The sequence below is a fragment of the Grampus griseus genome (genome assembly GCF_964374135.1).
Source record: "Grampus griseus genome assembly, chromosome: 15".
NCBI lineage: Eukaryota > Metazoa > Chordata > Mammalia > Artiodactyla > Delphinidae > Grampus > Grampus griseus.
In genome coordinates, this window is record NC_139009.1 from 12,873,934 (window position 1) to 12,898,026 (window position 24,093).

General features: G+C 44.1%; 1 protein-coding gene across 2 annotated transcripts in view; it reads left to right on the plus strand.

The window, feature by feature from the left end:
• Window positions 1–22,136, plus strand: part of KCNS3 (potassium voltage-gated channel modifier subfamily S member 3) — a 34,038-nt gene extending 11,902 nt beyond the window's left edge. Inside the window, exons 2-3 of one of the 2 annotated variants that reach the window (XM_082672485.1) lie at window positions 10,913–11,104; window positions 20,142–22,136. In XM_082672485.1, coding sequence (XP_082528611.1) covers window positions 20,198–21,673 — 1,476 coding nt within the window. In that variant the 5' untranslated portion in view covers window positions 10,913–11,104; window positions 20,142–20,197 and the 3' untranslated portion in view covers window positions 21,674–22,136. Of the gene's footprint in view, window positions 1–10,912; window positions 11,105–19,600; window positions 19,804–20,141 lie in introns of those variants that run through there. The other variant, XM_082672486.1, reaches the window with a different exon arrangement.
• Window positions 22,137–24,093: the final 1,957 nt, after the last annotated feature.

A 24,093-nucleotide genomic window follows, 5' to 3' on the forward strand; every position in this document is an offset into this window, starting at 1 on the left:
GAGGAATTGTTCTACTGCAGCTCAGCAAGTTATATACTCAGATGGAGACAGATACTGGCGGATGGGGGATGGGGGGACCTGGTTCTGGGGTAGGGAGAGGTCAGGGGTCAGGGCTTGGTTTTGAAGAATATGACAGAGAATATGAGTCTTGAAGGGCATTCTGAGCAAACAAGTGAGAAGTTAGGGGCACTTGTGGAGAATTTCAAGTAATTCTTTACAGTTCTAGAGTTTGAGTTGGGTTGTGACAGGTGAGGATAATAGATGAGGAATGATAATAATACTGACAGCTAACATTTAATTGAGCATTAACTATGTACCAAGCACAGAGAGCTTTATTTGTATTATCTCATTTTTAGGCCTTGTCACTGCCCGATGTGCTATGTGCTATTTTGTAGCCATGTTTCACAAATGAGGAAGTTGAGGCTCAGAGAACTTAAATGACTTGCCCAAGTCACATGGTTAGTGAGTGGCGGAGCTGGGATTGAGACTCAAGCCGTCTGGATCCAGAGTTTATCCTGAAGGCCAAGGGAGCCATCAAGCACATTAAGGTTGTGCATTTTAGAAGGTAACTTTAGCTTGGATTGAAGAATGAATTTGAGAGTAGGGAATGGGGACAGGCCTAAGGCAGGGAGGACGGTCAGAAGTCTGTGGAATAAACCATGGAAAAATACCAAGCGTCTGAATGAAAGCAGAGGCAGGAGAGAGAGAGGGGAAGGAAAGGGACTTGAGAGATATTTGGGAGCAGAGGATGAAAGGAAAGTGTGGACGTGTTTATTTCAAGGTCCCATTAGGACAGTTGAATGGATACATCCAGTAGCCAGTTCCATGAGTCCACAATGTAGGAGGAAGCTTAGGGCTGGAGATCCACACCTGACCTCTGGAGTTGGGTGAAATTTTCAGGGAGAAGAACTGCGGGATGAGGAAGTACCCACGGGGTGGGGAGGTGACACAGACTTGAGACCTACAGATTGTATCCAGGCTACAGATCTGTTTGATTTGGCTTTACAGTATTAAAACATTAACAACAAAGTTGATAACAGTGAAAAAGTTGGGAAAGTTCCCATAAAAATAAGATTTGTGGGCATTCTTGACAGTGTGGGGCAGTCTGGCCACCTGATGCTCACAGCTAAGGGATAGCGGTCCTTTTTTGGCAGGGCTGGTGCTCTCCAGCTTGTCACGATGGCCAGGTGACCTCCTTTCTCATTTTGGGCACCTGCTGAGCCCCTGCAGGTATTTTATTTTGTGACCTCAGATTTAAGATTTGGGAAGAGGAAGCAGAGTTTCATAGGAAACCAAGAATAAGTGGCCAGACAAGCGACGTCCGTGAACGGCAGGGGTGGCGAGGTCAGCAGTGACAGATGCCTCGGACAAGTGAGTCACGCACAGCCGGGTTTGGTCACCAGAAGATGCCTTTAGCATCTAGTGCGGCGTTCTAGTGCGGCGTTAGGGTAGGTATTGTAGCAGAAGAAGGAAGGATGAGTGTAAAAAATGTTTTCAAGCAGCTGTGTTGCAAAGAGGAATTTGGGGTTGGGAGATTTTATTTTGTGTTATTTTTTGATATGTGAATGCCTTCAGCACATCTATATAAGGACGTATGTGATATAAAATAGTACTTTCTTCATTTACCCTTGACTTACATTTTATAACTACAAGGAATCCAGTCTTGGCTTTGGTTGTTTAGCAGATTATCCTACAAGAAAAAGGTTGTTCTTATTAAAACTACCTGCTCCCAGGGTATAGGATGGCGTGAGGTGCTTTATATGCCTATGAAGACGGCCCTGTGAACTTCTGATTTTACCAGCATTCAATGCAGTTTTGCTATTCTGATATGTAAGCAGCAGTGCCTTTAGAGGGGTAATTCTACATTTTAGCAACAGCAAGTTAAGTCAAGCCGTGGCCATGTGGTGATTTATAACCTGCATTTACTTATGCCTTTGTAAGCTGTCCATTTCCTTTTTTATCATTTGCCAGGTGGAATCTGTGTGATGATCGTATCAACCAGCATCCCTTCTATTTCAGTCTGGGTTTGTGTGCTTTTATTGGTTTTATGCCATATGCCAATTTTTCCATTTACTTTTTTTGTATTTGTTATGCTATAGCTTGATCTAACTTATTGTGTGTGTGTGTGTGTGTGTGTGTGTGTGTGTGTGTGTGAGTGTGTGTGTTGGAACTATCTTGTCTTTGATGTAAAACTCTTTTTATTAAGGAAAAAAATGTATCTCCCTTCTGCAGTGGCTGATAAATAAGCTACTTTTCCTCTGTGGTGGCCACAATTTCAAACTCACATCTGCTATGATTTTTCTTTTCTCCCAGTAGTGCAGTGGGCAAGAAAGACTTTAAAATTCGACATGGGATGGAAGCAGCCAGTAGCCAAGCTATGTGATAAATGTAAACCAACTAATTGATTATCAGTCAACTCAACATGTAATTTTTAAGACTCTCATATGTGTCATGTAAAGTTCAAGGCACTGGGGGATACAGTGACGCATAAGGCAAAAGTTTCTGCTTTCATGGAGCTCATATCCAAGTGGGGAAACAAACTATAAATAAAATAAAGAAACAAAGCATATGTCTCTACGTGTATTTTAGGGATTAACAAATGCTAAGGGGAAAAAATAAAGTAAGGAAGGGGGCTTGGAGTTTCATCGAGGGATATTTTAGATAGGGTAACCAAGGAAGGCATCACTGAGAAGCTATCATTTGACTAAAGACCTGAGAGAAGTGAGGAAGGAGCCATGCAATCACCTGGAGACAGAACGTTCTAGGCACAGAGATCAGCCAGTGCAAAGGCCCTGAGGCAGGAATGTGCCTCACTTGGCATGATTAAGGACTGTTACAGGGACCAGTATGGGAATGAAAGAGAGTGAGAGGAGTAGAAGATGAAATCAGATGTCAGGCGGGGGAGGGGAGATTTTACTCTGAGTAACATGGAAGCCACTGCTGGCTTGAACACAGGAGCAAAGTGAAGTGACTTACATTTTGACAGGATCTCCAGCTAAGGCATTGTCAACTCTTTTTGTGCCACAGACCCCTTTGGTAGTCTGGGAAGCCTATGGACCACTTTTCAGAATAGCATTTTTAAATGCAAAAAAAAAAGTCACAAGATAAAAAAGAATCCAATTGTATGCAAATACAGTTATCAAAATACTAAAACCAGTTTATGACTTAGCAATACAGGTATATGTTCTTCTTTATTAACTCATTAAAGATGATCTAGCCATTTCAGATCACTGCAGTTCCTGGTGCACTGCTCTACCTGGTGGCAGCCTCTAATTTTTCAGATGTTCTAGAACAGTGATAACTCCAAGAGGGTTTTTTTTTTTTTTTTTTTTTTAATTTTTCTGACTGGTTCCTTGTGGCTGAATAGTTCAGGACACCTGGGGTGTGGTCCCTCAGTTTCAGCAGATTCTCTGTATGGCCACATGCAATCCATTTCCCTTCCACAGAGACATCTCTCACTTGGGTAACTCCTGGCTCACAAAGGTGTGGACGGTACAGGCAGAATTCTTCGTATTGTAAGAAGAAAGAATCTATTTAAATATGCCCAGGGAATTCCCTGGCAGCCCAGTGGTTAGGACTCTGAGCTTCCACTGCAGGGGGCCTGGGTTTGATCCCTGGTTGGAGAACTAAGATCCCACAAGCCACATGGCATGGCCAAGAAAAAAAAAGTTAAATAAATAAATAAATAAATAGCCCATGTCATAGGGCTGTATCTTGGCCAAACGCACCCATTTTCCGCTCTCCGTACCTACCACAAGCTTTTTAGCCTCCATGTCTTTGCACGTGTTCTTTCCTCTGCTTGGAGAACAGCCTTACGCTTACCTGTCTCCTTTACCTGTTCACATCTGACCTGACTCTCGAGGCTCAGCTCTGATACACCTGGTTATGTAGTTGTCCTTCCTTCCCTATCTGAGGAGGACCCTTTACTTCCTCTGAACTGCAGCACCTTTTTGGTACCTCCCCTAGTGTTCATGTTCTGCCTTGGGTTGCAGTTGTTGATTTACCTGTTTACCGTCCTCCAAGCTCTTCTAAGCTGCTGTAAGCTCTGAGGGCAAGAGCCATGTTCTGTTTTGTTCTCCATAGTTCCCAGGACAGGGCCTGCCTTAAAGCAGACGGGAATGAACAGCAGAAGCTTATGATTCCTACAAATGACTCCACAGCACGTCAGCAGAGGGTTCTCTTTCACTCAGATCTGGAAGTTCACTCAACGTCTACCCCACTCCCTCTCCTCCCTTCCCAAATACTGACCAAGGCTGCTTATGACCTTTTATGTTCTCAAGTAGAAACAACTCTTTTCCTAAGTGTTTTGTAATACTTGTAAAGAAATTTGCACAATGTTGGAGGTATAGAGTAGAAGGAAAAAAATCACCCAAATTCCGTCATCCAGAGAGAATACATTTCACATTTTGGTGTATATTCTTATAGATTTTCTTTTTTCATTTTAAATTTATTTATTTATGTATTTATGGCTGTGTTGGGTCTTTGTTTCTGTGCGAGGGCTTTCTCTAGTTGCGGCAAGCGGGGGCTACTCTTCATCGCGGTGCGCGGGCCTCTCACTGTCGCGGCCTCTCTTGTTGCGGAGCACAGGCTCCGGACGCGCAGGCTCAGCGGCCATGGCTCACGGGCCTAGTCGCTCCACGGCATGTGGGATCCTCTCAGACCAGGGCTTGAACCCGTGTCCCCTGCATTGGCAGGCGGACTCTCAACCACTGCGCCACCAGGGAAGCCCCTTTTTTTTTCATTTTATAAAGTCAGACATAGTTTATAAAGATCAGAATCATGACACTATTGTATTATAATTATTTTCTTCTTTTCCTTAGCATATTGTGACTATCTATTCATGAATCTATGGGCAGTGGAGCACAGTGGATAAGGGAAGAGCTTTAGAGCATTATTGTTTGAGTTCAAACCATGAAACTATCACTGAAGAGCTGTTGACCCTGGAGAGTTAGTTAACTTCTCTATTTACCAGTTTCTCTGTCTGTAAAATGAATCCAATAAAAATATTACTTGTACCAGTGTTGTGAGATTAAGTGGGTTCAGGCATGCAAACACTTAGAGCGGGGCCTGACTTGGTATGCGGAGCTGTTATTATCATGTGAGTGTTTTTAATGGCCACAGAGTATTCCATTGCATGGCTACCTCCTAATCTATTTAACCATTCCCTTACTGATGGACTTTTAGGTTGCCTTTGACTTTTTACTCTTATGAATAATTAATGATGCAGTGAACATCCTTATATCTACATCTTTGGACACATGTCTGATTTCTTTCCTCAGGATACATTCCAAAATGTGAAACTGTGGGATTTTGTGACACACATTACTAGTGTCCTCCAGAAGGTTTCCTTTAACCGACTGCTACTGCTACTGTCATTGCATGATAGGTTTTCTTTCCCTGCACCTCCCAGAACTGTTTGCTTTCAGTTGCTTATTTTATCACTGTGTTAGTGGAGATGTCTGATGCATCAGCCATTGAAAACGTGGGGGACAGACAAGCTCAAGCACAGAGTCTAAAGCCCCCGGGGGAGCCGATTTGCCTGCTTCCTGGCTGCAGGCTGAGCCTCTGTTTTTGGTCAGCCACAAAGCAGGGGGACTCCTGCAAGGTGGAGGGAACCAGGGTATTCCTTCCCGGGACCAGTGGAATGGCGGCAGTCCCGGAGGACCACGCAAACGTCGGTGGCTGTGTGGTTCTGCTTTTTCTTCTGAGGTGCTCACCCTTCCACGGGGCTTTCTTTCTGTGCATTGTCTTTGGAGGTGACTCAGCAGCAGCTACTCCCTGCCTCTGTTCCCCAGGGGAGGTTGTCTAGGAATAGAACCCGAGAAGAGGCCAGTGGTGTTTAGTTACCTGTGCTTCCAGCCCTTGGGATTTCTGGGGATCGTGTTGCATTCACTCATTCTGGATGGCCAAGAGAAATAGAATTTAGATTAACCTTTCAAATGTCATTTAGAGGCCTTGCTTTAGAAAGCACTTACTTGTTTGCTCTCCGAAGACCAGAACCCCTATCAATTTATTTTTAATTCCTGAATATGTTAGACCCTGGGAAGTTATCATTTTCTTCTTGGGACAGAGCAAAATAAAGGGAAAAAACATCTTTGTTAATTCAAGGATTTTTCATATTAACTTAAGGGACTTCTTGAAATTTGATAGTTTGGAAAAACTAAGTCGTTTGGAGATATTCTTAGTAATCTACTTTCTGAATCAACTAGACAGTGTTGTGTTATTCTGATTGCTTTGGATTATAGGATTTAAATATATACATAATTTACTGGCACATTAAATTCCATTATGGTGGCCCGATGGCAATATTTTAATTTTATTTAAGCAAAACCCTGGACCACACTTCTCACTAGTGCAGCAAGGTAGAGGTGAGGTCAAATTTCACCTTTTCTTATTATTTGTATTATCTCATTACTCTTTGATTGTGTTGAAAATTGGTCTGTGGATGATGAATAGGGGCGAGACTACAAAACTGATAGATATTTGTATCTTTTCCTGGAATGTCAATGAGTTTCCGCAAGATTGACAGATTTGGTTAGGAGTGGGTGTGGCCAGCCGGAGCACCATGCCCCACAGGAAGTAGAGCATGTGCCCTACACATCTCTGTACATGTGCCCCACACATCTTTGAAACTATATTAGTGCACGGGCCCTGTGTGTTTTTCTGGTACCAAAAACATTAGCAAACATGAGACAGGCTCTCAGAGAAAATCACTAACCTTTACTCCCGACTCACGTTGTGTGAAGCATGCTTTGAGTTTCAACAAAAGGTTAACCTCGCTTTTATCTTTCCTCATTTGCAAAGTTTTGCTTGTCTGACACCAGACATGCCAGGACTGAATTCTAAAAGAATAAGTGTTTGGGAGAAATTTCCCCAGCCCTTCTCAGCCGCTGAAGTATTAGTACTATCTGTCATTCTGACCTTTCTGAACTTCCAGATCCCAGATAGGTGTCTGAGGTTTTTTCACTCTGCCCGTTGAGTGAGAACCTAGCAGTGGTTCTAGCAGTGGTGGTGAACCGCCGGTGAACCTAGCAGTGGTTCACCACTGGGGATGATTTTGTTCTCGAGGGGACATTTGGCAATATCTAGAGACATTTTGGTTGTCACACCATGGGGGGGTGAGAGGAGGTGTACTGCTGTCATCTAGTGGGTAGAGTAGAGGCCAGAGATGCTGCTCAACAGTGCATAGGACGGCCCCCAGGAAAAATAATTATCTGGCCTCAAAATATCTATAGCGCTGAGGCCGGGGATCCCTGCTGTAGAAGTTTGCAAGGTCAGGATGTCTCCAGAGGAGCCAGCTGGTTGCCAGGAGGGTGCGTCATGGTGTCATTTACCTGGTAACCTTATCACGGATTGGGGTCAGCTCTCTCTCAGACTTGCAACTTCAGAAACTCACTTTCAGATGTCTCAGAGCTGATTAAACTCTAGGAGGCTGACTTGAATAGAAACCCCCAGGAAGGTGAGTAAATAACCTTCTTTTTGCCTTATTAAATTCCACTAATAAATAGAACTGGTGGACAGAGTGGACGCTTGTGTTGGCTGCATAGCTTATATGCTGTCCGTTGGCAAGGAGCCTGGGAAAGGAAATTGCTAGCAGGTGCCTCAGGGAGCCTGGAATCAGAACAAGGGGAGATTTGGGGGTATCTAGTGATACCTGAAACTCTGAGGTCTTAAACCTCCACTCAAGATGTATCACATCAGTGTTGGAGATGCTGAGTCTTCAGGATAAGACTCTTCTCCTTTAGGAAGTGCTGGAATGGGTCTTGGCAACCCATCTTGATCTTTGACACTTTTCCTCCTCTGTTTCCATTGCTGACCCACTGCCTTTCATTATCCATATTGATTCTTTTAATTAATTTACTTTTTAGTCTTGTTGGCTTGGGGGAGAGGAATTGGTTCAATAAAAACGTGTCAAGCATCATTGGGTAACATCATTTGAAGACTGATATTAGGACTCTATCCCTAAATGGAGGCTTCTCAGTCTACTGGGTGGCACTGGGGTGACGACATTTCAGAAGAATGTGAGCAGGGCCATGACAGGTGCTCTCAGGATTCTCTGCAAGTACAGAGGACACAGACCTAGGCTGCAGTGTCCCTTGGAGTGTCTGCTTTGAGCTCTCCGGCACTGATTTTAGAGTTTAATTTTGGGAGAGCGACCTTATCCCTGTGATTGTGAGCTCTGGGAGAGGGACTGAGGACATTATTATCACTCCTGTGTACTGTCTGCTTGTTGGTTTGCTTTTCCTCGTTCTGTTCCAAGATTGGATGTCAGGCCTCAGGATGATGAAAGGGTCCGATATGCCACTTAATCTTCACCTTTCCCCTCTCAGTATTGGAGGCAGTCATCTTGTTCATTTTTGAAGGCTGTAGTCAACCCACCAAGAAATACAGCCAGGCTAGAGGGGAGTCCAAGGATGCCGCAGAGGGTCTCCCTTTGTCCTATGACGGGAGGAATTATGCAGAGGCTAGCAGTACTCGAGTGAGCATGATGTGTTTGGCCAGGATCCTGCTGAATCATTGAGCACAGTCAGAAACCTGCTTAAGTGCTAAATCACAGACAGTTGCACACTGATACGGACGATAGGAGCACAGAGAAACAGAACCATTTGGTGGGATTGTCAAGCAGGAAGGAGAGAACGTGTTGGATGTACACATTTTTCTTCCCCCCAGACCTGCTGGTTTGGGCCACGTTCTGCCACCTCTACCAATCCTTTCTTAACTTTCCCCAACAACTAAAAGAGGACCTTGATTTTCTACAGTAATTGAAATCAGGCAGACCTACCTGAACTTGACTCCTGTCTCTGGCACTCATGAGGTGTGGAACTTTGGGCAGACAGCTTCTCTGAGCCTCAATGTCCCATCTATAAAATGGGAATGTCAGCACTTACCCCTTACGGTGGTTGAGGAGGGAGGTGATGTGTGTGAAACACTCGGGAAGGTTCCTGGTGTGTTGTAGGGACTCGGAAAATGCTAGTTACCATTTTACGTGGCGAGGTCACACCTAGTATGTGAATGCCCTAAGCAGGGAGTAAACTGACATAAATTCACGTAGAGAGGTACTGACTAATTTTACATGTTTTCCAAAAATCCAGTTTTTTGGACAGAAATCATGGTGACGGGAAATGAGGGAAGGCACAAGAAGTCTGAGTTTTGGGGGAAGGAGAGAGAAAAAGACAGCCTGGGATGTTATTCGTGCATCAGACATTCATGCCCACTGGGCATCAGTTTTTTTAAAAAAGATATATTTGGCTAACCTCACAGTCTGTCCCTGGGCCAGCCCCGTCCTTCTGGGTAATGAGCCAGTGCCCAGCAGTGCTGGGGTTTCTTAGAAGTGCTGAATAGCCTAAGGACTTTGTTAATTTTTGTCTTCAGTAATTAATATAGTCATATCAAAGCTGCTTGCAGTTAATTAATTATCTCCTAGCCAGATTAATCTTACCTTTCTTTAAAATGTGCTACATTTGGAAAGACGTCTGCTAGGGAAAGGAAGCCTATATATATGTGCTGTATCCTTTAAAAAAGGCACAACATTTCTGCATTTCAAGTGAAACACAAACGTCTGGGGCTAACCCTTTGAGGTGCTGCTGGGAGTCTGTGGAGGAGAAAGAAGAGGAAGGGGGAGGAGGGTGTTAGCTCCTGAATTGATCTTATTTATCCCTGTTGAGATTTCTCTCCCTCTTTTGCCACGTGTCCCATCTCAGAAGTTCAGTTTGGGTAATGCTGCAGTTTTCTCCGGATCCTTCCTCATTATCATCTCTATTAGAGCTGGAAATTCACTGAAGGGTTGCTCTGGCCACTGTTGGGACCGGCTTGGAAACCGTTCCTGCTTTGCTCCCTCTCAAGGCCCCCTGGGTGTCGGTAGGCCACCTCCACTTGTTTGTTGTTTGGTTTGGGGTCTGTGGGCTCCCGGGGTAGGGTTGAGGGCAGGCACTGCGTCTTGTGATCCCAGTGCCCTGGATAAGACTGGGCAGAGCTTCAAGTATAATGAAAGTTTGTAATAACTGACATAGCTGGAGGCACTGCCTTCAGTTCTTTCTGCAGCTCAGAATCAATCTTTTCTTCTTTATCTTCTCCTCCTCCCCTTTGAACCTAGCATTGATTGGAAAACGTGAAAATCAATGGATAGATGCTTGGATACTAGTATAAATCTATGGGAATGCGCCACCATGAGGCAAGGCTTACCTTGTTGGGAATTGAAGGGTTTTTTTTTACTTTCTTTAACTTTTTTCAGAGCGAAAAATTGAAATTTGTCCTTATATTTGTTTTGATACAAACTTAATTCTCCCCCATACATCACACACACACACACACACACACACACACACAACTAGAAAACTTTGATCTAACACCTGTAGTCATTTCTGGTCTGTGAAATATGACAATGGCCAAATGAAGCAAAATGGAATTTGGCCAGCCTTCGAAACCTATTGATTTCAAATTAGAGCGGCAGTATTCATTCTGTCAGCACAGTTACACTCAGAACTTGGTCTCTAATGTGGATTAAAGGTACTCATTTAGAGGTTTATAAGTATATCCTTGATGAATTAGCTAATATTATGAATTAGCTAAAATAATGCTCCTAGAAGAAGCTGCGTGGGAGGTGACTGCAGTCCTAATTCTAGTGCCTCGTTTTATCCTTGGATATTTTCTCGGCCTTGGGGTCAGTGGAGATGTCCCACGTGTCCACTCCAGTCAAGATCTGAGAGTCCTGGGGCCTGAAAGTGGTTGTGAATCCTTTCCTGATGTCTCTGTAGCCACGTGTCCAGTGGGAGTGACGGGTCCCTGAGAGTTAGATGGGGCTCTAAGATATGGGTCTAATCAGTAAAACACCCAGAACAATGAGTCTGAGATAAAACTTCTTGTATGTGTTTTCCCCTTGGAGTTACAACTTGATGCATGCTTTCTTCTGCAGGTGAGAGTGATTTCCCAGCGACTGCCTTGGCCAGTAGAACCAGAGAACAGGATTCTTCTCTTCTTTTTGGCCACTAAATGCCTCTGTGCACCACACTTTCCAGTGAAGGAGGAAGGGCGGAGCTTCTTGGATGACGATGGACATTCCACCGGGCAGGATGAGGGCAGAGTGTGTGACATCAACACCACAAGGGTAAGCGCTGCCTCTCTGACGTTTTCTCTGACACCATTACTTATCAGAGGAAGGGGAGAACAAACCTTACAGTGCAGTGACAGAAATGAAAGTCAGACATCAGGGAGACTCTTCCGACTGTAAAATCCACTGGGCAGTTGGGGCAGATGACTGAGGGAGGAAGGGAGAGTGCCAGCCTGGAAGGATGGGGCTGCAGTTGTCCTGGGGGACATGGCAGGTCAACTATGGAAGATTCTGTCGTCTTTGTGGCTCACCCCCTTTTGTTGTTTGTAGTTCAGACTTGAGGGAATGACACTACTGTTATTGTGACAAGGTTCTATTTGTGTCCATTTGAGTCAGTCTGGCTTGAAATCGGTGCGTAGACCTGGGGTTGGTAAGAATCTCACTCAGGTCACAGATTGAGGACTTATTGGCAGTGCCTGGCCCGGGGGTACATTTTTGTTTGAGCCACATAATGTTAAAAACTTTTTGGATCAATTCTAATTACAGTTGAGATATACCACGTAAAAAGCAGGGTTTCTGGGTTTTCCGGGAACACTGTAAGATACACCTAGACTGGCCCTCTGTTCCCACAAGGGACTCTGGTGCTGAGTAGCCTTTGCCACTTAGACAAGCATGGGTGGTTCACCACAGTCCCCAGCCTGACCACTTCACTTGTGTAACTTGTTTGGCCACTGGAAGCATTTCATTTCGCCATGCCTGATCTAGACCCTTCTGCTGGCTCTTTCACAAAAACAGTGATAGTTTTTGCTAATTCTTCCAGATAAAAGTGTCTTTCGCTAGACGGTGGACAGCAATTAGCATAAGGGGCTGTGGAGATGACGAGACCTGGTCCCCTCTGCAGAAGAGCTTGGAGTCTAGTGACAACCGTGGTCAGACTTGTGGAGGATAGAGAACTGTAAAAACACTATAATTCCTTGTGGTAGGGGCTCAAATAAAAATGCACCTGCAGGGCTGTGGGAAAAGGTGAGCAGAGCCGGCAAGCAGGGGCAGGGGTGAACTATTAATTTGGCGTAGGTGCGTTCAAATGCTCCAGTACTCCCTCTTCTGGACACCAGAATGTCACTCTGACAGCCGTTTGTATGTGCATCCCTCCATGTCACATGACTCAGGTGGAGCTGTGACTCAGATGGAGCTACTGCAGAGTTAAGGCTCCCCTCTTGGGGCAAAGTCCACATTTTTCCTGTTTCTGGTTGAAAATCTTTCACCTGGGGTTCTTTGCTTTTTACAGATAGGAGAGATTTCTGGCTTTTTGTCTCACTGAATCAGCCCTCCGAGCAGCCTTCCTGCTTGGAGATGGGCTGCGTGGATCACAGGGCTCCCTGGATTTTCCAGAGGGGATTGGCCACACTAAATAGAGTCCAGAGGGAATAAGTACCACTCTAATATGACTGGTCCAGGTGGAGGGGGCAAGAGAGGGAAGGGAGTAAGTAGGGGCAGGAAAGGGGAGGTAGGGATACTGTTACCTTAATGTCTTATTTTTGGAATAAGGTTTTACATGTATCTTACGCTTTGTGTTTTCAAAAGACGTTTGCATTTGTTATTGTATCATCAAGGTGTGTACATCATCTTTTGTCGATCAGGAATCTCCCACCCAAGGTCATGTAGCTGGGGAGTGGCAGTTCAAGCACAAGTTTTCAGAGTCTTGACGTTTTTCTCTATTCTTTCGTTGCTTCTATAGTTCAGCACAGATAAGGGGACCTGGTGGGTTCATTTCTTTCAATTCAACATTTAAAAGTTGGGTTTAGGTGATGAATGTTCTGAATTAGGGCGACCTGGGACCTATGCCACTGGTGTGTTGTCAGCTGCACTTAATGCTGTTGGAACATGTCAGATGTGGAATAGACCAGGAGGGCGTTTCCTTGCCGTTTATTCGGCCAGTGGGAATCACACTTTATATCCAGGCTTCCTCACTGGGCTGGGAAGAACCGTTTGGAAGGCTACTGGGGGGATTGGCTCCATGTAGAAGGCTCAGGAGGCCCAGGAAATGCTGATCCCTGGAAACAAAGACTTAAATCCAGCAAGCTCTTTGAAGTTTTGTGTGTCCTGTACTCTGGCTCTGGACATGTCCTCCTAAATGTCTCATAAACAGCTGTTTCTTTCTCAGGATTGTGCTATTTTAGCTGCTGTAAAAACGCTCTGATTCACAAAGGCCTGAATCAAGGACCACTAGCATTTCCATTTCCAAATTCACAGTCAGGGTGGACCGTGCAATGCCACTGACATTTCATTATACTCTCTGCTCCTCTGTGGCCCCACATTGACTTCTGATTTTCTTTTCCTTACACGTTACCCACCCCAGTGCACGGGGAGCTTGCTGTAGGAGAAAATCATCACCAGGGAAGGTTCCTGGTGAGAGGATGCTCAATACTTGGGTGTGGATTGAATTTAGATTTTCAAGTCTGTTTACATTTGTTTAGTTTTACTTGGAATATTCTCATATGGCATGGCCAGAAATACAATTTAGTATGACCTACCCTTTTTAAAAACATAAATTATTTTTCTTTTAAATTTAATAGAATGAAATACAGCTCTTTCAGAAGAATGTTCCAAAAAGATGGCAGCATTAATGCAGAAAAATGCCCCCCGCCCTTTTTTTTGGATTTCATGATAGGACTAATGTAGATTTTGGACAAGTGGGAAGGAAAAAAGAATCAAGGTTTTCTGTTTACTTTTATGGAATTGATTTTAAAAAGTGGTTCTGCCCAATAAAGCAAGTACAAGTGGCTTGTATTTGTTTTGCTTTTGTTACTTTTCTGAGCAAATCAAGTGCATTATCAAAGCCACTCACGCACATGTGTGCATGTATATGTCTCACCCTTGAAAAGACACAGTTTTGAGAGTATTTTTAAAGTGATTTTGAAAGCATGGGGCAAAGAGAGCGGTAAGAGGTTAATGGCTTTGGAAAGGCTTTATGGGTGCCACTTGGAGAGAAGTGGATCAATGTGGGTTTTCTTTTAAGCTGCCAGAGAATATCTTGGATTTTTGACATCTGTTCTTTCTTTTCAGTCTTACAAATACCAAGAGGAACAAGGTGGCCACATACCGTATATGGTGTTCTCACCATGAGTGATTTGGGTTGATAGTAGGCAGGAGGATTGATACAATGAACCGAAAATAGCATTTGATTTTTCTACCTTGTGGCCAGATGCCTTTGGGACCCACAGATGTGCCTCATTTGAGACCACATGTGTACTTGGCATGCTAGTACCAAATCTCCTACCAAAGAATCTAGCATTCATTAATGAGGATGACTGATAAAATATGTAAAATTGAAGATCAACCAGTCCCTCCTTCCTCCCACTTAAAAAAAATTAAATACTCATATTTGAGGCATACTGGAAAGAGTTTGCCCTGTAAAAGCTGTATAATGTTGGCTAAACTATGAGCCTCAGATTTCCCTGTTTGCAACATGGGGTATAGGATCTACCCCTTAGGACTGTGGGAGAATTAAATGAAATGATTCAGTCATTCAGGGATACTTACACTGAGGTACTGCTTGAGATTCTGGTAGTTAAAAGGTGCACAATAGTGTATATGAAAGCATTTACCACAGCGCATGGCTCAAAAAGGTGCTTAGTAAATTTTTCTTAAAACATTGTTGATGGTGAATTTTAATATGTACAAAAATAGAATAATGCATTAACCTCCTCTGTACCCATCACTCAGCTGCAACGATTGTCGTAATTATTAATTCACGGCCATCTTGTATGACAGTGCCTCCACCCTGTCCCCCGCAACCCCACATCAATGGATTATTTTGAAATGAATCCTAAATGTAGTATAATTTTATCCATAGATCTTAGTGTATATTTCCAAAAGATAAAGATTCTTTTTGAGAGCATAATTACAATACAATTAGCGCATTGAAAAACTGACAGTTATTATTTTATGTCACCAAGTGTCTAGTTTAGCATTCAAATGTCCCTGATTTTCATATGTATTTTTTTTTTTTTTCCGGTACGCGGGCCTCTTACTGCCGCGGCCTTTCCCGTTGCGGAGCACAGGCTCCAGACGCGCAGGCTCCGCGGCCATGGCTCACGGGCCCAGCCGCTCCGCGGCATGTGGGATCTTCCCGGACCGGGGCACGAACCCGTGTCCCCTGCATCGGCAGGCGGACTCCCAACCACTGCGCCACCAGGGAAGCCCTTCATATGTATTTTTAAAAGCATTTGGCTAGCTCAAGTCAGTATCCATACAGAGCCACATGCTGGATTATTTGATATGTCATGTGTTTGATCCATGTCATTTGTCCTGTATAATTTCCCACAGTCTGGTTTTTGCTGATTGCATCCCTATAGTGTCTTTGAACATGTTGCTCTGAAGTCTCTATTTTACTTCAACTGTTAGATCTAGAGGTTAGATCAAATTCAGGTCTGACGTTTTGGGGGCTGGTATAGTTCAGAATTGTGTATATATTTCCATCAGGAGGCACATCCTATCTTGTTGTCTCTTATTGTTACACCAGGCCTTGATCAACGGGTTCAGGTATTGGTCCTCTGATCTACCAGCTATGAAGCTCCCCATCAGCTTTTTATCTGGGTTTTAGCAGCCATTTATGATCATTGCCCAGATCTGTTATTTCATTATGAGTTGCAAAATGGTGAGATTTTAATTCTATCATTCTTTCACTGTTTTCCAAAACGGCTACCCAGAATGCTTGAGGGTTCCAATTTCTCCACATCCTCACGAACAGTTATTGTATTATAACACAATACAATATTGTATTATTACTACTTTTTGATTATAACCATCCTAGTAGTGTGAAGTGGTATTTCATTGTGATTTTGATTTGTATTTTCCTAATGACTAATGATATTGAGCATCTTTTCATGTACATTTTTTTTTTTGCGGTACGCGGGCCTCTCACTGTTGCGGCCTCACCCGCTGCGGAGCACAGGCTCTGGACGCGCAGACCCAGCAGCCACGGCCCACGGGCCCAGCCGCTCCGCGGCATGTGGGATCTTCCCCGACCAGGGCACGAACCCGTGTCCCCTGCATCGGCAGGCGGACTCTCAACCACTGCGCCACCAGGGAAGCCCATCTTTTCATGTACTTTTTGGTCATTTATATATCTTTGGAGAAATGTCTAGAAAATCCTTTGCCCATTTGTCTTTTTACTGTTGAGTTGTAAGAGGTTTTTTTTTTAAATCCTATTCTGGATACTAGACCCCTATCAGATATATGATTTGCAAATATTTTCTCCTATTTTGTGGGCAGTTTTGCTAGATATGTCCAAATTCCCCTTCATAAGATTCCCTTTCATTTGTATTCCCAGTCTGTGAAAGTGTTTGCTTCCCCATATACTTGATAATAGAGTATGTAGTCCAATTTTTGGATTTTTTTTTTCCATTTTGGTATTGGATATGATACTGCACCGTAAGTTTAATGTGCATTTATCTTACTATGAGCAAGGTAGAACATTTTTTTTTTCCTGTTTTAAGACCCAATTGCATTTTTTTCTGTGAACTGTCTGTTCATACCTGGTCCGTTTTTCTATATTGTTGTTCTCTTTTTTCTTCTCTGTCTACAGCTTTTTACATGCTAGGTATATTAACCACTTGTCTGTGATGTAAGTGGCAAATAATTTTCCCGTATTCTCTTTTTTTTTTTTTTCCGTATTCTCTTTTTTAACATTACTTATGGCATGTTTTTCCATACCAAAAATTTTACTTTTATGTAATCAAAAATTTTTTGGTTTTTTTTTCTATATTTTTAGTCACAATTAGAGACATTTGTCTCACTTATAGAGGAATTGACCCATGTTTTTATTTAGTGTGTGCACAGTTAAATATAAATATATATATATATATATGGTTCACACTAAGTGTGGGTGTATGTGTATATAATATACATCCCTTTATATGTACATTTACATATAACTTCATATATAAAATATGTACTATATATAAATATATATTGAATATATATAGATATACCTTTGATGCAGCAACTATTTTCTGAATGGGAGTAAATGATGGCTGTTAAATAAATGCTGGCCTGAATATAGGAATCTTGTAAATAGTGATGTTCAGTATCTGCTTTTCTTATGCCACTTTGGATGTGTGAGCCAGCACGCTGTAGAGCAGAGGGGTTGGCCTAAGGAGCCCCGGCTTGGGTTTTGCTCTAACCCTTAATAGCTGCATGATGCCCATTCATCTCTTCTGATCCTGCTTCCTCATCTGCAAAATCCCAAAGTAATAGTGAGGAGCAAAGGATATAAGGATTATTTGTAATTGGCCAGGGACTAGCTGTATGTAAGGGAACCTTGCTACAGTCTGTAAAGGTGGGCGTCTTCTTTTTGCCTGCCCTCCATAGGCTGCTATGGGCCAGACACAGCCAAAGAAATCAACACTGTACTCTGGCCGCCGTGACGCAGAGAATCTCATCTTGCCCTCTGAGCTGAAGCATTTGATCTGATCCAGAGATGCTTTCCTTTTTCTTTCTTCTGAAAGACCCACAACAAGAGATCCCTGGTTTTATGATGTGTGTTGCTTCTGTGAGTAGACTTTGAGGAATGAGTGGACCTCAGAACGGGCTCTCTTTTACTGGCATGGAGTCAATACAAAGCAAGGAGGACAGAGCAAGAAGACGGATATTATGGTTGATAACATTGTTCTTTGGAGAAGTGACTGTGAAACGGTTAGGAAGTGGACGGCACAGTCTCTGATTGAGACTGACTTGAGCAGGTAGTATCATGAGGGCAGACAGTGGCTTTCTACCGTGGTGGGTTTCCAGGAGAGCCAAGGAGATAAAAAATAATCCACCAGGAGATAATGTCCATTCAAGCCTTAACACTAGCTTAGCTAAAACTAGTTCCTTGGAACATTTTACTACCCTACTTGCCACGAGCATAAGCCTGCTTTCAGAGGTTCCATAAATATTTGGACCAAGCCGTAAGCTCTGATTTAAGCCCTTCAGAGAAGATCTCTAACTAAAAATAGAAAGCAGAGGCAGAAAAAAATCAAGTCTTTTAAAGAGGTCAGCGAATCTATGAAGCTTCTTGCCGTGCCAGGCTGAGGTCTCTGGGTTCATGGGAACACATTCAGTGCTGGTGAGTCCAGAGCAAACGGCCATGTATTCCTTATGACACTAGGCTTCCTCCTAGGGTGGATGGCAGAGGGCTGTGTTTTCAGGCTGTGTCCTCTGGGGTGTCCTTTTCAGAGGAGGAATCTCTCGTCTCGCCGACAGATTGGGCTTTCCATAAACATAAGGGCAAGAAATTCCTACTTGACCTTTGTGTTTCCTCTAATGATGTCACCCACTAATGCAGAGTAGAAAACACATCCTCCTTTTGACTTTCCACTTCCTTATCTTTTCCTTCCAGTCAACCACCAAGTCCTGTCAATTCCACTTCATAAACTTTTGAATTTGTCACTTTATATACACCACTGCTGTATGAGTTTGGGTCCTCTCACCTATTCTATTGAAGCCCTACCTCCTTGACTCCAGCCATTCCCACCAGCAGTCTTCCCTCCTGCTGTCCGTGGGGTCTTTCCAAGTTACAGCCACAAATATAGCCACGCCCACTTATTGATTAAGATGATTTAGTGGTCTTACCTACAGGATCAACTCCAGACTCTTTAGGTTGATACACAAGTCTTTTTACAGTCTGGCTTGTGCCCACCTTTTGATACCCTCGGTTGGGAATGTCCTTTTCCCTCTTTGCTCAGCTCTGCTTAAACCTTTAACATTTGGCCTGAATAGAACCTCTGCCATGAAGCTTCTCCAGACAGAGGTCATTGTTCTTCTCTCAATAAAGCCAAAGATGCTTGACTCATTTCTGTTATAACACTTCCCACATTGGGTTATTAGATTATAATAAGGAAAAAAATAGGAAGGGATGGGGGGGATGTGTGTAGTGGAAATAGCATGGGCTTGGGGGTTAATCCAACTTGGGTTTAAATCATGGCTCTACTCAACTTCTCTGAGTATCTGTTTTCCTATACACCTACCTTATAGTACTGGAAGGATTAAAAGACGTAATAAAAACAAAACATCTACTAGTACTCTGTTGGAACTTAGTATATGACAGTTTCCTACCTTTCTTTTATTTGCATCATTGGCTCTGAGGAAGCGTCATTCTATTGGATGATGGTCAAAATCTATTATTTTTCTCTCTGAGAAATGGTTCTGGTACATCTTGGTTAGCGTCAAGAATAAAATAGCCTGTGCGTGCTGGGCCGGTATAGACTTGGGTGTCATAGATTGGGAGCGTGTGGGAAACTGTGAAGGGAGGGAGGAGGTGGCAGAGGAGCCTGTTCGTGTCAGGAAACTGATAGTGCAGTTAACTTGAAAAGGTTCCCTAAGTCAGTTTCTTCCCTTGTGGATGTACCTGAAATCCCATCCCATGAAGTGTAACTATATCTTTTAAGATACTTAGGGACAGGGAGATAATTATATCCTTTTGATTGTCCACATCGAAACGTGGGGAATAGGGCTTTTTCTAAACAGAGTGAAACCCTGGAGCGTAAGAGGAAACCTACATCTTTTGTAAGAGCTGAGCTGAGCCCCCAGGGATGTGTGGGTTGTGGACGAGGTGCAGAGCAGAGGACAGAGCTGTTCCCGAGGGTGCACGACCAAGCCCTAGGGGCCAGGAGAGATGAGCTACAAGCCGGGCAGCAAGTAGCCTGTCACGTCTGAATTGAGCATTTCCAAATGAGGAAGCCTCGTGGTTGAGACTGGAGATGCTGTATTGTGTAAGTGATCCCAAATGCATTGCTTTTTGGGCAGTGGGAGGTAATGTTGGATGACTAAAAAGTAGAGAAATAGGAATTGGGGTTCATAAAATTTATATGGCAGTCTTTTTCCAAAAAATGGATATATAAACCCATTTTTTTAAAAAACGAAAACCAAAAACCTGTTTTGTGTCGATTCTCTTCTAATCAAAAAGGGGATAGCGTATTCTTTTTTTTTTTTCCTGTTTCCTGTTTTGCTTTTAATGTAGCCCATCATCCTGGAAAGGGCAGTTTAAAAATAAGCTTGGCACGGCTGGCTGCATGGGACAGGGCTAAATGCCGTCTTATGTTCCTTCCAGGTCCAGCGTGAACTCCATCTCCCTTCCCAGTCAGCTCTCCGCCGCCTGTATCCACCATGGTGTTTGGTGAGATTTTCCATCGCCCTGGACAAGACAAGGAACTTGTCAACTTGAACGTGGGGGGCTTTAAACAGTCCATCGACCAGAGCACCCTCCTGCGCTTTCCTCACACCAGACTCGGGAAGCTGCTCAGCTGTCACTCGGAAGAGGCCATCCTGGAACTGTGTGATGACTACAGCGTGGCCGATAAAGAGTACTATTTTGATCGGAACCCCTCCCTGTTCAGATACGTTTTGAACTTTTATTACACGGGGAAGCTGCACGTCATGGAGGAGCTGTGCGTGTTCTCGTTCTGCCAGGAGATCGAGTACTGGGGCATCAACGAGCTCTTCCTCGATTCCTGCTGCAGTAATCGCTACCACGAGCTCAAGGAGGAAAACCACGAGAAGGACTGGGACCAGAAAAGCAACGATGTGAGTACTGACTCCTCGTTCGAAGAGTCGTCTCTGTTCGAGAAGGAGCTGGAGAAGTTTGACAAGCTGCGATTCGGTCAGCTCCGGAAGAAGATCTGGATTCGCACGGAAAACCCAGCCTACTGCCTGTCGGCCAAGCTCATCGCCATCTCCTCCCTGAGCGTGGTGCTGGCCTCCATCGTGGCCATGTGCGTCCACAGCATGTCGGAGTTCCAGAACGAGGACGGGGAGGTGGACGACCCCGTGCTGGAAGGCGTCGAGATCGCGTGCATCGCGTGGTTCACCGTCGAGCTGGCCGTCCGGCTGGTTGCTGCTCCCTGTCAAAAGAAATTCTGGAAAAACCCCCTGAACATAATCGACTTCATCTCCATTATTCCCTTTTATGCCACGTTGGCTGTAGACACCAAGAAGGAAGAGAGTGAGGACATTGAAAACATGGGCAAGGTGGTCCAGATCCTCAGGCTCATGAGGATTTTCCGCATCCTCAAGCTGGCCCGGCACTCGGTAGGACTCCGGTCTCTCGGTGCCACACTGAGGCATAGCTACCACGAAGTTGGGCTGCTACTTCTCTTCCTATCGGTGGGCATTTCCATCTTTTCCGTGCTTATCTACTCTGTGGAGAAAGATGACCACACGTCCAGCCTCACCAGCATCCCTGTCTGCTGGTGGTGGGCCACCATCAGCATGACGACCGTGGGCTACGGAGACACCCACCCAGTCACCTTGGCTGGGAAGCTTATCGCCAGCACGTGCATCATCTGTGGCATCTTGGTGGTGGCCCTTCCCATCACCATTATCTTCAACAAGTTTTCCAAGTACTACCAGAAGCAAAAGGACATTGAAGTGGACCAGTGTAGTGAGGACCCACCAGAGAAGTGTCACGAGCTCCCTTACTTTAACATTAGGGACATTTATGCGCAGCGGATGCATGCCTTCCTCACCAGTCTCTCTTCTGTGGGCATCGTGGTGAGTGACCCCGAAGCCACAGACGCCTCGAGCATTGACGAGAACGAGGATGTTTATAACACGGCCTCCTTGGAGAATTGCACGGCGAAATGAGCAGGGGCGTTCGTGCCTGTGCCTCGTGTCCCTTTTACCGACGTTAGGTTAGCACAGCTTTATAAACCTCAGTGGGTTTGTTAAAATCATTTAATTCTCAGGGTGTACTTTTCAGCCATAGTTGGACATTTCACTGCTCTGAAATGATAGAAACGTCTTTATTTTTTTCAGAGAGGCGGATTAAATGCCTTGCTCTGAAATTTATTCTTTATAAGAGAGAGTTGTGATATGGTTTTTGAAAAACAAAAGGTAGATGGTATTGGGTGGGATCTCTTGCTACGGCTTACGTATCGTTCTGTGTTTATCATTTACTCACATTGAGCTAACTGTCAATTACTGACAAGTAGAATCAAAGGCCCAGCTGACTGAAGATTACAAGCATGTAAGATCCGCAAAATGAGACAATGCATGTCCATCCATGTTCACGTTCTAAACATGGACATTAGGAGCCTAATAAACTGCCTACTTCAGTATGGAGAATGTCTTGGTCGTATGTTTTTATGTCAAGTCAGTCTATTTCAGTATATTCACAATTGGCTTGGGAGGGAAAAGCTCTTTTTGGCACACATTAAGAGCCCTTTCTGTGTGTTTCTGAATTTTGGATATACATCAACGGTGGGCTAGTTCTTTTGTTCAGTAGACTTGGTAGTGGTTGGCGAGTGGGAGGATCACGTTCATGATTAAACCACACTGTCCAGTGTAACCCGATTATGCGTGTACATGTTTAGGACATACTCAAATTGGCATAGGTGCATGAAACATGTGCCCTTACAGATATGTTTCCAGTATATATTTTCTAATTTCTACTGCTCAGATCAAACCTCATCACCTGAAAATTACGCAGAGCAGAGTAAACTTACACGCTCACAGGCAGAGATACATTCAGTGAATGGAAGAAAGGAGAAATGCTGTACAAACACAGATGTGATTCACTATGGCCAGAGGAGCGAGACTTAAATCACTGAACGAAGCTATGCCAGCAGCTGTGAAATGAGCCAACATTTAAAAATAGCCTGAGAGGCAGTCATGTCCGCCTCTTATGTTTCTACCCCTCATAACGAAAGACACACGTACTCATATCCAGAGCAGTGACAGCAATTCTATCCCAGGTGGAGAGAATTTAGCTAAAATCTTAATTTTGGAGTTGTATGGCGACTCTAACTCATGCTGTCAGACTGGGTTCTTTCCATGAGATCTTCTGAATGGAAGAGCCACGTGGATTTACGATCCAACTTTTTATGTTTGCAGATGGGTTTTGTTGAAAGAAGGACATTCTCTGTAGGTTATCTGATGAAGGTAACCTTTTGACTCATCACTCCTTCTAATGTTTTCTTGACTTCTGAGTTGGATACCACTGAACACGGTTTATAGTTATTTTTCAATCTGGAGGTTTATTACGTGCATGTGTATCATCCCCTGCCCATTGAAAAAAATGTTTCTTTTTCCCCAAGTGCCTTGATGTTGGCATAAATACAGTTTTGAAGCATGGCAGTAGAACTTGGAACCCAGTTTTATTTAAGATTTCCCAAATAGTCATAAAGTAATTGAAGACTGCTTATATAGTAATAGTAATAGCAATAGTAATAACAATAGTAGTGGTAATAACAGCAACAGCAATAATAATAGTAAGCTACTATGTAAGGGCTTTACCTATATAATCTCATTTATTCCTTACAACATCCCTAGCCGCAAGGCTTTATTACTGTCTCCATTTAAAAATGAGGACACAGGACTTCCCTGGTAGCGCAGTGGTTAAGAATCTGCCTGCCAATGCAGGGGACACGGGTTCGAGCCCTGGTCCGGGAAGATTCCACATGCCGTGGAGCAACTAAGCCTGCCGTGTGCGCCACAACTACTGAGCCTGCGCTCTAGAGCCGGTGAGCCACAACTACTGAGCCCACATGCCATAACTACTGAAGCCCGCGCGCTTAGAGCCTGTGCTCCGCAACGAGAGAGGCCACCACAATGAGAAGCCTGTGCACCGCAACGAAGAGTAGCCCCTGCTCGCTGCAACTAGAGAAAGCCCGCGCGCAGCAACGAAGACCCAACGCAGCCAAAAATAAATAAATTAAATAAATAAATTAAAAGAAAAAAATGAGGACACAAGGTCACAGGAAAATGGCTTAAGTTCACACAGGGAGTAAGAGTTGGGCTTAGAGCCCCAGGAGCCGGACTCTAGAGCCTTTGCCTTGAACACGGCACTGCCTCCTGCTCTCCTGGGTTCAGGAGTGGATTTAAGGATGCGTCAGGGCCACGTTCATCTGAAGAGAGAAAAAGCAATAAACTCCGTCCGACGTTGATTTTTCCAGGAAGTGAGTGGAAAGGGGAAATGCTGACTTATGTACCGTCCCTCTCCTGACTCACAAAGCAGACACATTTGTTGACAGGGCAGAGTTTTCTAGAGCTGGAACAGGCTCTGA